We start from the raw sequence: 15,404 nt of genomic DNA, 5'->3' as shown, positions 1-15,404 counted from the left end.
CTTCTTACATAAATATATATTTTGTGTACTGTCGACATTATTCATAGCAACAGACCGGAAGGAAGCTGACGCCATTTTGTTGTTGTTGTTGTTGTTGCTTGTCTACGCCATTTTTGTTTGATTTTTCGGTATGTCTGGAAAATTTTTGTGATAAAGTGAAAGTTTTGTTCTGCTTTAGTTTGACTATAGCACGGCAATTGGGTACTTGGAACCAGCAGACATTTAGGGATGGGCATAGAAATGGGCGTGACTGAAATGAGCATAACATATAGTCAGCAAGGCAATTGAAAAGCTACCTCAAATTGCTGGATGGATGTGAATAGAAAAAGCCACAACATGCCACTTAGCCTCAAATTCACAAGCCGAAATCAATGCCATGGAACGAGAAGAGAATTCCAGGCCAAAACACACAAAAAAAAACATAGGCAACGAACCGTTAGAATGTCACCCACACACACACACACTTATTGAGGGGGAAACACACATACACACACACAGATAAGGAATACCTGCAATCTGTTGTGGCCACTGACGTCCGACAATTGACAATAACAAGCAGGCGGCGTCCGCCCAATTTCGAAAAACCAAAAACAACAAAAAAAAAACCCGTTGAAGTGCCTGGCCACACAAATAAACTTTACAATTGCCCAGCCAATAGCAACACGAGGGCAGCTCCAAAGGTTTCACAATCCTTGCCAACAGCTACTCAAAAGGCAGACCCTAGGTCTTATTTAGAAGTGTGATATGATAGATAGATTGCCCCTAAAGTATGCAACTCTTCTCCCTTTTGCTTTACTTGATCCGCCGAGAGTCGAAAACAATTTATATTTATTGAGGGATCTGAAATTATTTATAAAAAAGCGTGAAGTTCTTAAAATTGGTTAAGTAAAAGATAGTCCTAAAATTGTTCAACATGTTAAAGTTGATTAATTGTTTTAATTTTTGGAAAACAATAGAAATTGGCAAATTTGTTACAATACAAACGATTGTATTAGCCCTCGTTGCAACTGTGTGCGCATTGTTTGCTCCTTATTATGGACCTGGTGTTCAGCTCTTTGTCTGAATTTGGATTGCACACACAAAAATACTCACACACACACACCGAAACAGAATTACATGTACACACACACACAACATAAATAAATCTCAATTAAAGTGCAACCCCTTTTTTTTGTTTTTGCTTGTGGGAATCAGGATAATAATCAATCAACGGACAAGTGCAGGCAAATGCTACTCCTACTCGAACACTTGTTCCACGTGTTCACACCCCGACCCATATGCCCATCAAGTGGATTTGCTTTATTCATTCTTTTGGGCCGCATCATTTCCATGTTTGCCACTTTGCCAGTGCCAGTGCCAGTGCCAGGGCCAGGCCATTGAAAATGGCCAAGTCAAACCATGGGCCACAAAGCCAAGCCCAGTCGCGGCTTTGGCAGAGACGACTCCGACGACGTCACAGTCGTTAAGCGTGACTTTTGTTATTGTTGTTTGTTGCCTTTTTGCATACCAGCGGCAACGGGAACGTAAACAACGAAATGAGAGAGAAAAAAATAAGTAAAGAAAAGCCGAACCAACTCGAAAACTTCAAGTCAAAGCCGCTCACGAAAGACCCCAACCAAGAGAAGAAAGAAATTGTGAGTAAAGGTTTTTGCAATGAAGAAGTTTGGATACACTTTCTCTCCAAATGTTAGCCTTCTCTTTAGGTATCTGGTCTAGTATCCTGCCAAGATACCAACATATATCTGCTCGAACCAATTAAACCATGTCCCTTTGATTCCTCCTTGTGTATTTCTAACAATTTGTACTAGTTTCATGGTCAAGTGAATGACTTAGCTAATTAATCCTGTCTTGAGTTTAGGGGCATGCAACTGCTGCTGCTGCTGCTGCTCGCCTTTACAACAGACACTGCGTTGGGTTGCGGCGTTGCGTTCTGTGAAATAAACATCGCTGTTGGCCGGTCTTGTTCATTCAGTCTTTGGCGAGATTTTATCGTGTGCGGACGTGTGTCTCTGCGAATCTATATATATGTATATACCACACACACTCCAGAATTCTGGATTCTGAATTCGGAATTTGGAATTTAGAGTTTTGTTTTATTCTTAATTGCCCGAGCGAATCTTCTTCTGTTGCTTGATGAATTTCAGGTCGCGCTCACCCTGAAGCTAATATATTAATTTGACATATTTTGAATGTTTTGCGTGTCGCGAATCAGTTAAAAATTAAAAAGAAAAAAAGAAACCAAACAATAAGAAACAACAGAAGAAAGAAATACAAAATAAATATATAAAATAGTAAAATTATGACTGCTGCAACAAGAGTAAGAAGAAACGCCATCAATGGCTGGTTGCTTGGGTAAGTTTGGTGATTCCAGCATCACAGAACCGCAGAATCCAATGGGTCTTTGGTTTTTTATACGTTTGCGTGGCAATCTCATAGACGACCTTTATGGGGTCGTCATGGGTTTGCGTGCCTTGGCAACTGGTGGAAGAAATAAATGGTTAATGGGAAAAGGTGGCTAGAGTCCTTGGATTGGGTCACCTACCAAGTCATTGGCAAGATACGATGTTTGTGCAAGCCACAAGCTCGACATTTCAAGGAGCATTTCCAAGTTCGATGTTTGGGTAAGCTGGGACAGAGCAAAGAAATATTGACTCATTCTATAATTGGAATCTTCTTCTTACCTCTTGGGTTCATTTTGTATTTTGGGCATGTCCCTTCCTTCATTGGGTACATCCACAATTATACCAAAATAATCTTTTGACTGATCTTGCTCCTTCTTCAGGGATAGCAAAGTCAATTCAGTCAACTGATTTAATGCCTCCAGTATGCCAGTTTGCAGCAGATCACTTTGTCCTTGAAGTGAGCTGAGTATCAGGGTTAGAATTTGATCGTCTGGTCTGTGGGGTTCAACCATTTCGACCATTTCATTATTGGTCGCCGCTGTCTGAACACAGCAATGTCGATTAGTCACCAAGGTCTGGGTGCATACGGTCACATTATAGGGATCCGTTTGGATAAGCACATGGCATTGTGGGATCTTGGTTTGCAGGGCCTTTTCCTTGCACTCAACTTCGGTCTGGGTGCATTTCACTCCCTGGGCATAGAGATCCGTTTGACTGGGTGTCGATTGATAGCAAAAGATCAGTGTCTGCTGATGCCTGGAATAACTCAATATCAAGTCCTCTGAATCCAATTTGACATGTCTATATTCCTTTATAGCCGTTTGTATGGATTGATTGCTTAAAATTGTCACCGAACAAGTTTGATTCAGTTGATCCCTAGTCCTTGATCCAGATGTTTGAATTGCTTGATCGTTTACATATATATTTTTAGTTTGACTTATACGATTTATAAGAGAATCAGCAGAGGACATCGAGAAAGTAGCTTGAATTGTCTGATCCTTTGTAAAATCATTTTCGGTTTGACTCGTTTGACTTATGGACACGGCACTGGAAGTTTCATTCATTTGAGGTCTTACAAATTTATATTCAATAGTTTGCTTTGGCTTTTCATTTATCCTTTTGGGTTTCTTTTTTGGTAAATTGCTTTTCTTTTTTATCAATTTTATTTGTTTGATTATGAAAATTTGATCGCCACTTAATTCAAAGCGTATTAAAAAACTGTGGAAAAACAAATTTCGAACTTTCAATGAGTTTTCAAACAATTTTTGAAACGAAAGGAAAGTATTGTGTTTTGGAAATCAAGGAATGTAATCTCAAAAGATCTTAAGATCGTATTTATGATCCTAACTCGATGTCAACTAACCTCTTTTTATTGCATTTTATAAATTTTTGACGTTGTATCTTTTCATTTGGGACCATGGACTTGGAAATATGCATCAAGGCTTTCAAATTAATATGCATTTCGCAAATGTTTCTATAAATTACTAAGGGCAAATAAATTGTTAATATGAAAAACTATTAATTTTGAAGAGCCCAGAAAATTTCCGTTGATAAATGTCCGTCTAAATTTTTGTGAATTTAACTGCCAAACCTACTAAGTTATTTTTGAAAAACACAAAAAAAAAGAAAAGGAAAGAGAAGAATCAAAGTCTTGTCCTTAGTTTTTATCGCCCAACACGCCAACATGCCATGTCTGGCCTGCGGGTTCCTTTGTGTGCTTCTGCCTGTGATTCATTAATAATTCAGAAAAAACCAAAAAAACTGCAGAAAAAAAAGGAGGATATGAAGAGGAGGAGGAGGTGTAGCCAGTGCCGCATGTGCGCCTGGGCCAGGACAAAAGCAACAAAATGTTATTCACTTATTCTGCAATTTATCAATTCGAGGTTAACATGAAAATGGCCACAAAAACCACACAAACAGAATGAAGAGCGCAGAGGCAAGGGCAAGGATGGGAGGCGGCCAATGTGTGTCCAGAGAGAGCCTGGAGGGTGATTTGAGTTTTGTGTATTGGTGCCATGTGTTGCCACGGCTCTTTCTCCCTACTAAATACGTGTTGATTCGACCACTTTTTGATTGAACATGGACGACTGGACACAGGGTAGAGTTCCTCCAAAATGGGATTGGTACAAAAAAAAATCGATTGCAGCTCCACTCTCTCTCAAGACTTTTCTGTGCTTCTAATCCGGCCTCAAGGCAATGTAGTTACTTTATGTCTTAGGCTCTTGTCTCGTCTTGGAATTTATGCAGCTTCCTTCTAAGACCATTTTTGCATACATTAAACATATGCACATGGAGCAGGCATACATAGGTGGCCACTGGCCACGTCTGTTCTGCACTCCTCATCCCATCAGAATGCATTGCACGTAGCACTAGCCTACGGTTACTTTGAATGCATAAAACTTCGCCAATTTCCAATATTATCTTTGTAATATTTTTGCCAATGGGTTGCCGCCGGTACTCACAATTAGTTGCTCAATAACATTTCACTTAACGATGCTTTAAAAACAAAAACAAAACAGACTAAAATAAAAATAGTTTTTGTTTTTTGTTCCCAATCAGAATGTTTTATGCGAATTCAGAGCAGTAAAAAAGATTTGGCTAAATGAATGGAAACCCATTTAATCATAGACCTGAATTGAACTCTGAAACTTGTTATAATTTCTTTTTTTTGCGTTTTTTCCCCCATCTCAAGATTAAGTTACTTAACTAATTCATGGAATTTCAAGTGAGTCGTCAAGTTTCCAAAGAAGTTGGAAACTATTCTTCACCCACTCAAAAGAATGCGAAACCGCAGTGCATTTGCATTTCGTCTATGACCATCCATATCTAATTACCGCTCCATCTAAGTATGTATCTATGCCCATGTACCCACTCTTAGCCGATTGCACAGTGGTTTGGTTTGGGAAATTGGGTTGGCATGAGTCGAATTTCGAATTTGTTAAGAATTAGTCAGTATTTTTACTACTTCTTTAACCTTAAACTTTTTATTGAAGTATTTCATATTCAATGTTTAAGATTTTTGCTAACTAATTAGGTAAAATTAGCCACTGTGCAGTGTTTACAATGTAATAAAAAGGGAGTTAGAGCATAAGAGTGAGAGATGCAGAGAGAGAAAGAGAGAACAACGTGCTTATTTGCATTTTTAGACGCTTTGTTTTACGCTTTCTTCCTCATCATCATTATTAGGGCCCCTTCACTACTTAGGTACACTTATTAGCTAGTTAGTTGGGGCCACTGGCCGCCACTTGCAAAGGGTTTACAATTTCAAAGGCATCGATTTGAGTTCGAAACAAACGAAAAATAAATATACATAAAATCTGACCCTGAACTTCTTCAATGACATTGACTTTGGGGTGGGGCTGTAACTTCAGACATTGCAATCAAACCGCAGGCGGCTTAAATCCTTATAGAATTTCGCACATAAAATACGAAAACCAAAAACAAAAAAGAAAAAGGGAGCATCAGTAGCCTCAGTAGCCTGGTTATTGCCAGGAACAGGGGCTGGCCATAAAAGTAATCTTTATTTTTGTGCTTTGCTGCAGTTTATGCTGTCTCGTTTGTCTTGTCGTTGTGGTGCAAGGCAGTTCTCCACCAGCAGCAGCCACAGCCACAGCCATATCCAAGGATGCAGCAGCAATTCACAAAGGTTTATATACCAAAACCAAAAGACAGGACAAACAGCGAGGAATTACTGATGTCATGATGCATGCAGGCGGCTCAAAGCAGCAGCAGCAACAGCAACAACAACAACCATCACTGACAAGAAATGCCCATGGACTCAATAAGAAGATGCTCAGGTGAGTTCAGTTGCCGAGGGATGGACTAGTTGGCATGCCGCCCGCCTCTCTTATATTTGGTCTTAATTAATGCAACGTGTCTAGTAGTAGTTGACCATAAATTATATAATGGAAACGTTTTAGAGCTTGATCACAGAAGTTCTCTAAACCCTCTATGGGGCCCATGTTCTTGTCCTCTCTCTTCTCTTCTGGTTGCAGCAAAATGGGCTTCATGAAGGTAAAGGCCCCTAATAGCCATAACAGGAAACGTTTGGCTGTTGAGTCACGACGTCATGCATCTAGCGATGATTCACACATGTTTATCATCAAATTGCCGCCAAATCTGCATTACTATACTGGTCCCCACAATCCGGTCAAGAATTCTCTGGATCATCATCAACAGCAGAAGCAGCAACAACAACAACAATTGTCGACTGGCGAAACGTCGCCAACAGCAACAACTGAGGCGTCGGCGTTGAAAACTAACGGGAAAAAGGTAAACGGGATTCCACCATTAGGTTACATCTATGGCAACACAAAGAACTCCTCACACACACACACACACACACACACACAGACACACTCTCCCTGCTTGTCTAGAGGCGAAAAAACGGGCTCCACAGAGACTTGGGCCTTCTGGGTGATAAACATCTCGTTGTTACATTGGCTTGGCTGCTTCATGATCACAAGAACAAATTGCAAAACACAAGACAACGAGTGCAAAACGAGGCAAAATGGATTACCATTACCCATTTGGGCTCAGAGCAGAACAGACTAGGCCTAGACCGTTTTCTTCTTGGCCACAGTTGGCGGCGGGCTCACCCATATATTGGACATACATTTGTATATACATTTATGTACATTGTTGGACGCACATGCGTTGCTCGACCGACTTATACAAACTCCAACTCCGACTCCAACTCAGACTTAAACTCAGATTCAGTTTCCACTTCCAGTTGCAGTCGGCGCGTTGCTATTTTTATGCTCATGCCAACACCGAACCCTAGACCCACAAGTGAGACGAAAGCATATAAGGCTGAGAGGCATAAATCATTAAATCAGATAAAGACACTAAAGACTGTTTCCATTTCTTTAAAAGGTGCAACTAACTAACTCAACTATTAGTATTTTATTTCAAATCTGCCCCAGAAAGCTTCATTCATTAAATTTTTTATATATTTTGCAAGGTGTTATCCCTAATCAAGTTATTTTTTTTAGAATATTTTGAAATTACTAATTCATTAATTAATTAATGAATTATATATTACAATTTGTCTTGGAGTTGTTTTAAAATATTAACTTATTAACATATTATATTTAACTTTATTCACAGTTTTAAGAATTTTCTGCCCTTTTCGGGTCTTGTTTTAATACTTTATCCTCAAATTAAGACACAAGTATTTGAGGATCTGAAATATCATTAATAGTTGCGACTAATCTCGGCTGGAATTCTGTACTTTATATAATTTCAAGTCCCAACTCTACATTTTCTTCTAGTCAATTTAAATTTTCCTAAAACAGAAACCTTTTGTAAATGAATTTAAATCTTTCCATTTTTATTTTACATTTGTTTCTTTTAAATTAGTTGGGTTCTTTAAAATCTAATAGAAGATACATTTTCCAAGACAATATCTCAATTATGCTTAATGATTATTTAATGGTCAATTCAAGTGATGGTCATGTGTAAGTCGACTCTTTAGATTGATGTTCCATTGCTCGCTTATGTCAATGTCAGCTGGATGCCATGAAGATACCCCAACAGAGGCTCGAAAATTATTTCGCTCTCACGAACTAGAAATAGAAATTAATATGCAAGCCATTAACCAACTCGGAGTCCAAGTTTCAGTCAATTTCAGTCGCCAGTGCCAGGCTTCAATTAAAAATGCAATTTGTTAGAGCCAGTTAGAGGAGACAGGCAGAGAGAGAGAGCTAGAGATTTATGGGGCGCCATGCGTAAATAGTTGTTGCTTAATGTTGTCTAATCAATGCACTTGCAATTGCAGGTCTCATTTCCCTTTAGCTCGAACGGACGGCCGGGACGCATCTATCACTGGAATTTGCCCGTGCTCAAGCAGGCCCTGCACAAGCAGAAACAGAAGCAATTGAATGCCCAAACTAATCTTGGCCATGATCATCATCCGCAGCTGCAGTTGCAGCCACATTCGCATCATCTTGTCTCAACGGCTGATCGCAATCGTCTGCTGGATATTGAAAAGCAACAGCCCACCTGGCGCAAGCCATGGGAGAATGAGACCATCGAGAAATCCTTCAACGGCAAATCCAAATATAAGAAGTCCTTGAAACCCAAATCGCCAACATACTACGCCCCCGCCCAGGCAGTGAGTAAGCAAAGTTTTCACAAATATTTTGCCGGCAATGGCAAACCCAAGGGCTTCTATGTGATCAAGGAGCATCAGACTAAGCCGCAATTCTATCAGAATATCATATCATAAATTGATCAGTAATATTTTTATACTCTTTATGCCTCAACATTTGGTATAAGAAAGACTGTAATGCAAGTGAATTTTGTCTATTAACTAATCGTTCAGATATTAGATTCTTCCTACTACTTTTCTTTTTTCCAGTCTCTAATGACTTTCCGTCCATTTGCACTAAAGTATTGACAAGATTCCAATTTTCGTAGCATTGTTATTTTGATTCAGACATCTAATAAAGTCGTACTTATGATCTTCAACTGTCAGACAGTTGAGATATTAAATTTAAATATATATTTTTCTAAAGAAAATTAACATAAGCCAATGCAATAATTATAAATAGTTATGGAAGAGTAAAAACACAGAATTCCCCATAATAAAATCCAATTGTAATTCCGGTTTCGGTTTTTCTAACAACCTCTTTGACCTATCCCAATATTTGCATATTTAACTAAGGTCTCTCTATCAAACAACTATCAAAAGAAAAGTATATTATAAAATTATGTAAGTTTAGTACGTACTTTTATGACGAATTTTGTTTTTTTTTATACGAAAAATAAAGAATGACTGATTTTTGATGAAAAGCCCCCACGCTAATGAGTTTTTTGTATTCTGTCAGTCGGTTTATTGACACTTTTGGGGTTCAAATTGACAGACATTTTCAAAGTGTTTTAAGTGCTGGCTGGCTCCAAAAAGCGTAACCAGAGATTTTTGTGTTGATTCTTTTCTGAACTAATTATATAAACTTGGGTGTGTTTGGGGCTTAAGAGAGGCAACCAACCAACCAACGAAAAGGCCTGGAAACGGAAGAGGCAATGGTGACGGAAAGGCGCGCATGAGCAATATCACATTTGGAAGATAAAAAGCTCACAATCATAAATAGTAATAACAATAACGAGGCATGAATAAGGTTGTTGCGTTTTTCATTCTTGCCCCCTTCATCCTCTACTCTTAGTGTGTGTGTTTTTTAGTCTTTTCGTGTCTGCTGTTTTTTTTTTTTGGCGACTTTGGCGCATAATTGTTTTTCTTCTTCTCCTTCTTAGTGGCTATTGCTGACTCACGTACAATGAACTTTTCACCCGTATCCCGTATGCCATCTTAAGTAGATTTAATGACTTGTGGACTTAGGTTCTTTTTTATATTATTTTTTTGCCATTTTGTCGTCGGGCAACAAGCCAAACTAAAGCAAATGCCTGACATAAATCACATTTATGGACGGAACAGAGGACTGGAGTGGCCTCAGATAGATATATTGCTTTGTGGTTTTGTATTGGTAGAAAAATTAAATGCAAATTAGAAGAGGAATGATAACAGTTATGGCAATCAAATGCCAGATAACATTCGTTGATATATTTATCTGTTTATATGCGACTTGGGAATAAGCCAAAACTGCAATTCTATGCCAGAAGTAGCAACTTGTTAACGCCATTTCCGCCTGTCATATCAAAATAATTATCTTTAAAGTGTTGCTTAGACCAAGTCCTATCAGCAATAAGAACAACAACAACATCAGCAACTAACTTCAACTACAACAACAACAAGTACAACTGGTAAAAGATCCGACGTTGGAGCTGAGCTCACTTTGCGTGCGACAAGTTGATCTGCAGAACTCGTTTTTCACGCTATCTTGATTGTAATTATGTAATTCCAAAATTCTTGCTAATTAAACTTACATTTCACTTAATTGTATTAACATACTCCCCATAGTTTTATGACGCCGTAAAATATTTAATTGATATTTAACTTAAATATTATATCGATCAGATATAATCTTAATCTCAATAATTGAAACCGGTTTAGAATTGATTTTATTATTTAATTGCATAATAACTCTATCGGATAACTTTCGCTGGAGCAATTATTTTGAATAAACGAGCCTTTATATAGATTTGTATAATTTTTGTGTTGAAATGTAAAATGATTTTGAATAAAAGCCGTTACTATTCGTCTGGAGCCCTGGGCGACAGTTGTCAGTGTTAGAAAACGTAGTCAATGAGAATGTAAATAAACAGTTTGTTTAAAAATTAATTTTTGCTCTTTTAATAATTATAATAATAGTAATAATAATGGAGGATTCAAATGAAGAACTGCGTACCCAAATGCGAGATATAATTCTCAATACATCGAAACCATTGATTATTCACGATTTTCCCTTGAAGTGGGAATGCTTTAATGGTTCACTGCATGATTGGTGCGAGTGCTTTGACGCAGAAACCTCATCCGGTCCAGGACCGGAATTCGAGCTTATGTCCATGACAGATTGCTCGTCGCCGCAGTGGGAACGAAAACGGAAGAGGGTTTCCAACATGTCTATGCAGAAATTCCTCAAGGACTATGGCGGTGGAGTGATGGAGAATCAAAGCCACTGGGCTGCCTATCAGTACAAGAGAGCCCAGGATGTGCCCGAGAATTGTGTGAAAGGCATAGATTTTGGAGACTTTGGATTCCCCGATCCTGATAAAGACTTCACATTCTGGCTGGGATCGGAACAGGCAAATACGCCGTGTCACTATGATACCTACGGCATAAACATTGTCGTTCAGGTATATGGTAGCAAGCTCTGGTTACTCTTTCCCCCCGAGACGCCGTTGCAGAGTTCCCGCATTCCATATGAAGAGTCTAGTGTTTATTGCTTGGAAAACTTTTATGCTCCTCCTCCGGACAGAAACTACAGTGAATTTGCCGACCAAGCCCATTCCTGTATCCTTCAGGCTGGCGATGTTCTCATTGTGCCGCGTCATTGGTGGCACTATGTGGAGTCAAAGCAGACCTCGTTGAGTGTCAACTATTGGGTGCCACTTAAGGTGGATTTAGATTTGGCCTTGGATGAGTTTATGGTCAAGCACATAATCGAGAGCTTTGTCAAGGGCGAAAGTAATCAGATGAGGGAATATCTCTTGAATCCCAATCAGCTAACAGAGGTGTCTGCCCTGCCCAGTGAACTGTTCGAACAATACGAACAGGCAGTTGGGCAAAATGTCGGCGACAAGGCGAATCAACGTAAACTGTGGGACACTGATTACCTAACTGCCACAGATGTGAATGCCCTGTTCAATAATATTGACCTGTTCATGCGACCCGTTGAGATTATGCACAAGGATGAGTACGAGCATCTGATCAACACCAACTCGAAGGGACGATTGCCATCTGGTGAAGCTGCACCCGAGTGCAACGAGGGTATTATCAGCTCCAATCTGGAGCTACTTATCAATAGCATGTGTGCTCCTCGCAGTATAGCGAGCATCAAGCGCGAATTCTTCCGTAGATTAAGACAATAGAATGTTTATTTTTTTTGTTTTGTTTTGTGATACGGAGAATACATATGTGAGATTAACTTTGAAGGGGTACATATATGTATATATAAAGATTTATAAAACAAATTCCAATTTCAACGAACGTGGAGTAAAGCATTGAATGCTCACTTAGAATCTCTAAATTCCTCAAACACAGATTTCAACTTAAATCAAGAAGCATGCTAAAAAAAAAGAGGGCTACAAATCAAATGGGAGGTTTACCAGCCAGGAGGCTTCTGCTGGTTGGGATAGCCGCCCTGCTGTTGGGCATAAGTACCGGGATAGGTGCCATAATGTCCGGGTGCAGGTCCTTGGGGATAGCCAGGATATTGATAATCTGTAATAAAAGGCAGAATAGGTCAGATTTGATCAACTTTGAGATTATTTAATTGCCTTACTTCCTGGATATGGCAAAGTTGCATAGGGATTAAAGCTCTGCGGCATGGGTGCCGGAACATAAGCTGGATATGGTACACCTGGAGTTGCTCCATACGGCACTGGCATGCCTTGGACCTGGGCTGGATAGGGTATAGCTGATGGAGCAGCTGCTGCAGCAGCAGCTGGCACATTGGGAGCACCACCGCCTGGTGTGGATGGAATGTCACTGCCGCTGCCCGAGGTGGATGCATAGTGCGATGGCAATGCTGGAGTGGCTGGACATGCCTGGCGACTGGACTCTGTGGTCAGATCCTTGAGCAATTCCTCCTTTTCGGTTTTACGGGCAAATACGAAATCACTAATCTTGTTCTGGAACACCACCAACAACTGGGTGAGGTCATTGTAGAACTTAGTACCCTCCTGCAAATTGCCAGATAGCTCCACATAGCTATCATAGGCACTGGCCAACTCCTGGTACAGTTTGTCCCGCGAGCTGCCGCAATTGCCGGTCTCCGAGACGAAATCTCCGTGGGCACTTTGAATATCAGCAACCAGAGATTGTTGACGCTCAATACTCTCCTTGACCTGTTGCTGCAGCGGATTAATAACTTGACCAATTCGCGCCAGAGACAAGGCTGGCTCATCGATGGCTCCGTCTTTCTGGAGGGCAAGCAAGAACTCATCTTTCATATTGAATGTGGCCGACTTCAGTTCGGACTCAACGGCATCCCGTTCGGCCTTAATGGTCTCTACGGCCTCCATTAGATGCTTGAGTCGCTGCACACTGGAACAATTGGGATCCACACTACCGCTGGCGGAGGGCAGCGACTGTTGTATCTGCTCTGGAGATAGTGAAAGCAGCTGGATTCCCTTCTGATTTGCTTCAAATTTCTGACGCACAACCTTATCCGCCTCAATGGCATTGGTGATAACTTCGCGATACTTTTTCGCATTAGTGCGGAACATTTCGGTCAGCTTGTCCGAACTGATGCGTGTCCAGCGCTCCTTAAATTGCGCCCGTAGCTGATTGTCCGAGTCGCGTTCCTCGTCGAGCAATCTCTCTGTCTCATCCAGAATTTCGCGATTTCGACTGAGCAGCTCGGGTAAATCTTTCAACAGGGTCTGCACATTCTCAATGCCGCCCTTCTGACGCACCTCGTGGGCTTTCTCTTTCAGCGACGGTGGCAATCCATTATTACCATCTGTGGTCTCCACAGCGGCCGGCAGATTAAGACTGGCCAGCACCGCATTAAGAGTTTGTGTGGACTCACGCAATTTCATAATCTCCCCATTTACAATCTCGTTCTTCCGCATATCCGAAGCGGTAAGAGCGCGATGCAGTTCCACCGGAACCAGATTGGTGAAAATGTCCTTGAAATTGCCAGCCAGGGGTACAGGAATGGGTAGAGGCTTTGCCAACTGAGCCTTGCCAGGCGAGGCCAGAGTACTTTGCTCTGGTATCATCTCATTATAAATGAATTCATTGTCCTTGGTAGATTCAGCCAAGTTCCGTTTTGCCCGGCTGAAATACTCGTCCAGGTACGTCTCATTGCCGCCACGTGACTGAGCTGCCTTAAACAACTCGATGGCATTACGAAGGCGAGCAATTTCTTCGCCAATTTTCTTGGCCGAACGACAAACAAGACTTTGATAGAGTTGTGTCAGGGCATGGAAGCCTGCCTGCTTGCCGGCCACTGTGGGTATCCATTCCTTTTCCCACAAACTGCGCACCGACTCCTTCTGCATGGCTCGCAAAACATCTGCATAGAATTCCTCACCCTGGCAACATAATTTAGCAATAATCTGATCCTTCATATTGTCTGTGGAAACGTTGAATTAGAAATTGTGAAGTTACGAGATATAAATGTATACCAAAACTATAAAACTTACCCTTAATAGCCTTGAGAATGAATACCTCCTGAGCCTGTGCCACCATCAGAGCCTGAAGTACTACCAGTGTGTCCTGGCTTAAATCCGGAGTAGGCTCTGAGGGTAATGCAGCTGGCGTAGCACCCTTCAAGTACTGGAAAATGCCGGCACTCTGCTGCAATAGTTTAATGGCCAACTTGAGACCCTCATCCGTGTCCAGGGCCTGACTAGCCGCTACATTACTCTGCAGAGCGGCTATATTGAAAAGCACACATACTTTTTCATACATCAGCGATGTGTGGGCTATAGAAAATTTGATTTCATTAGCTTAATGTGGTTATATCAAATAACAGAAAGGAGACTTACTTAGGCTGATTTTACCGCCAAATATAGTACCCTTATCGAAGGCATCTTTCCATTTGAAGGGTATTTGCAGTTCACTCACCGAAATCTTTGTTTCCAGAGCACAAATCTGATCATAATAGCTAGAAAAAAGCGAAACCAAATGCCCAGCGGGTCAAACAATTAGAGACTACGTCATCCACTACATATACCAAAAGACTTGTTTACGTCTAACTTACACACACACACACACACATCTGACGGGAGCTATGTATGATTAGGTGGTCGGACAATGGTCTTTCCCTACTATCAAAGTGAATGACTCATTTTCGAAGGTATAAACCCCCCACCTTAAATACCCATTCATATATATGTATATGTAGCTACATTTTTTGTGATTAATTGCAACTTACGCGTAGACCACTTCCAACGATGCCTCATACTTTTCAAAGAACTTCCAAATCGCCGTATTGCGTTGCTTTGAAAATTCATTTACAGACTCCGCATATTTGGCCTTCTCATCGGCGGTAGCTCCATTATAAGTGCTTTGTATAAGATTGTTCAGAGGTTTTACTATGTCCACCTCGGATGGTTTTTTCAACGGCACGCCCAACAGCTTCGACATCTTTTGTGCAGTTGCGAAAATCAAAATTAATTAAAACACGGTCTATGGAATTCTTTGCTTTTCCCGTTCTCTTCACTCCACTCTTTTTAAATGTCGCTTCACAGTCGTTGTCTCGCCAACAGCTGTCAAATGGCAAAGTTTCGTTATGCAACACTGCAATCAGTACTGCCAACTTACGATACATTACAAAGGAAAAATAATTGTTGAGTCTAAATTAAAGTCTATCGCAAATAATTATATAAATAATGTGGGCCAGCATTCGGTAGAGTATTTACAATATATTG

General features: G+C 40.5%; 4 protein-coding genes across 4 annotated transcripts; 2 read left to right on the top strand and 2 right to left on the bottom strand.

The window, feature by feature from the left end:
- Positions 1-2,072: 2,072 nt before the first annotated feature.
- On the bottom strand, positions 2,073-3,986 carry LOC6647018. The gene is made up of 4 exons (XM_002069860.4): positions 3,766-3,986; positions 2,682-3,620; positions 2,543-2,626; positions 2,073-2,478 (listed from the first exon to the last, which is right to left on the bottom strand). The coding sequence occupies exons 1-4, from the start codon at positions 3,861-3,863 to the stop codon at positions 2,334-2,336; spliced, it is 1,266 nt and encodes a 421-aa protein (XP_002069896.4). The 5' UTR covers positions 3,864-3,986; the 3' UTR covers positions 2,073-2,333.
- Positions 2,300-8,642, top strand: LOC6647019. The gene is made up of 4 exons (XM_002069861.3): positions 2,300-2,352; positions 5,945-6,199; positions 6,398-6,674; positions 8,182-8,642. The coding sequence occupies exons 1-4, from the start codon at positions 2,300-2,302 to the stop codon at positions 8,629-8,631; spliced, it is 1,035 nt and encodes a 344-aa protein (XP_002069897.3). The 3' UTR covers positions 8,632-8,642.
- Positions 8,643-10,607: 1,965 nt separating this feature from the next.
- Positions 10,608-11,954, top strand: LOC6647020 (HSPB1-associated protein 1). The gene has a single exon (XM_002069862.3). It carries the CDS (start codon positions 10,680-10,682, stop codon positions 11,889-11,891), a length of 1,212 nt encoding a protein of 403 aa, XP_002069898.1. The 5' UTR covers positions 10,608-10,679; the 3' UTR covers positions 11,892-11,954.
- LOC6647021 (programmed cell death 6-interacting protein) lies at positions 11,876-15,239 on the bottom strand. The gene is made up of 5 exons (XM_002069863.4): positions 14,909-15,239; positions 14,520-14,638; positions 14,175-14,456; positions 12,305-14,104; positions 11,876-12,243 (listed from the first exon to the last, which is right to left on the bottom strand). Exons 1-5 carry the CDS (start codon positions 15,118-15,120, stop codon positions 12,125-12,127), a joined length of 2,532 nt encoding a protein of 843 aa, XP_002069899.1. The 5' UTR covers positions 15,121-15,239; the 3' UTR covers positions 11,876-12,124.
- Positions 15,240-15,404: the final 165 nt, after the last annotated feature.

This window comes from Drosophila willistoni, chromosome 3R, assembly GCF_018902025.1.
Source record: "Drosophila willistoni isolate 14030-0811.24 chromosome 3R, UCI_dwil_1.1, whole genome shotgun sequence".
NCBI lineage: Eukaryota > Metazoa > Arthropoda > Insecta > Diptera > Drosophilidae > Drosophila > Drosophila willistoni.
The sequence above is the reverse complement of the archived record's forward strand: the minus strand, read 5'-3'. Positions and strand labels throughout refer to the sequence as shown.

Excerpts from the sequence above, each read along its gene's own strand:
- LOC6647019 (XM_002069861.3), top strand. The coding sequence starts at position 2,300 with ATGACTGCTGCAACAAGAGTAAGAAGAAACGCCATCAATGGCTGGTTG. Across the intron at positions 2,353-5,944 it reads ATCAATGGCTGGTTGCTTGG|TTTATGCTGTCTCGTTTGTC; the intron begins GTAAGTTTGGTG and ends GCTTTGCTGCAG. Across the intron at positions 6,675-8,181 it reads TGAAAACTAACGGGAAAAAG|GTCTCATTTCCCTTTAGCTC; the intron begins GTAAACGGGATT and ends TTGCAATTGCAG.
- LOC6647018 (XM_002069860.4), bottom strand. The coding sequence starts at position 3,863 with ATGCATATTAATTTGAAAGCCTTGATGCATATTTCCAAGTCCATGGTC. Across the intron at positions 3,621-3,765 it reads ATAAAATGCAATAAAAAGAG|TTTTTTAATACGCTTTGAAT; the intron begins GTTAGTTGACAT and ends GTTTTTCCACAG. Across the intron at positions 2,479-2,542 it reads CGTATCTTGCCAATGACTTG|TTGCCAAGGCACGCAAACCC; the intron begins GTAGGTGACCCA and ends TTCTTCCACCAG.
- LOC6647020 (XM_002069862.3), top strand. The coding sequence starts at position 10,680 with ATGGAGGATTCAAATGAAGAACTGCGTACCCAAATGCGAGATATAATT.
- LOC6647021 (XM_002069863.4), bottom strand. The coding sequence starts at position 15,120 with ATGTCGAAGCTGTTGGGCGTGCCGTTGAAAAAACCATCCGAGGTGGAC. Across the intron at positions 14,639-14,908 it reads TCGTTGGAAGTGGTCTACGC|CTATTATGATCAGATTTGTG; the intron begins GTAAGTTGCAAT and ends GCTTTTTTCTAG. Across the intron at positions 14,105-14,174 it reads CATTCTCAAGGCTATTAAGG|ACAATATGAAGGATCAGATT; the intron begins GTAAGTTTTATA and ends ACGTTTCCACAG.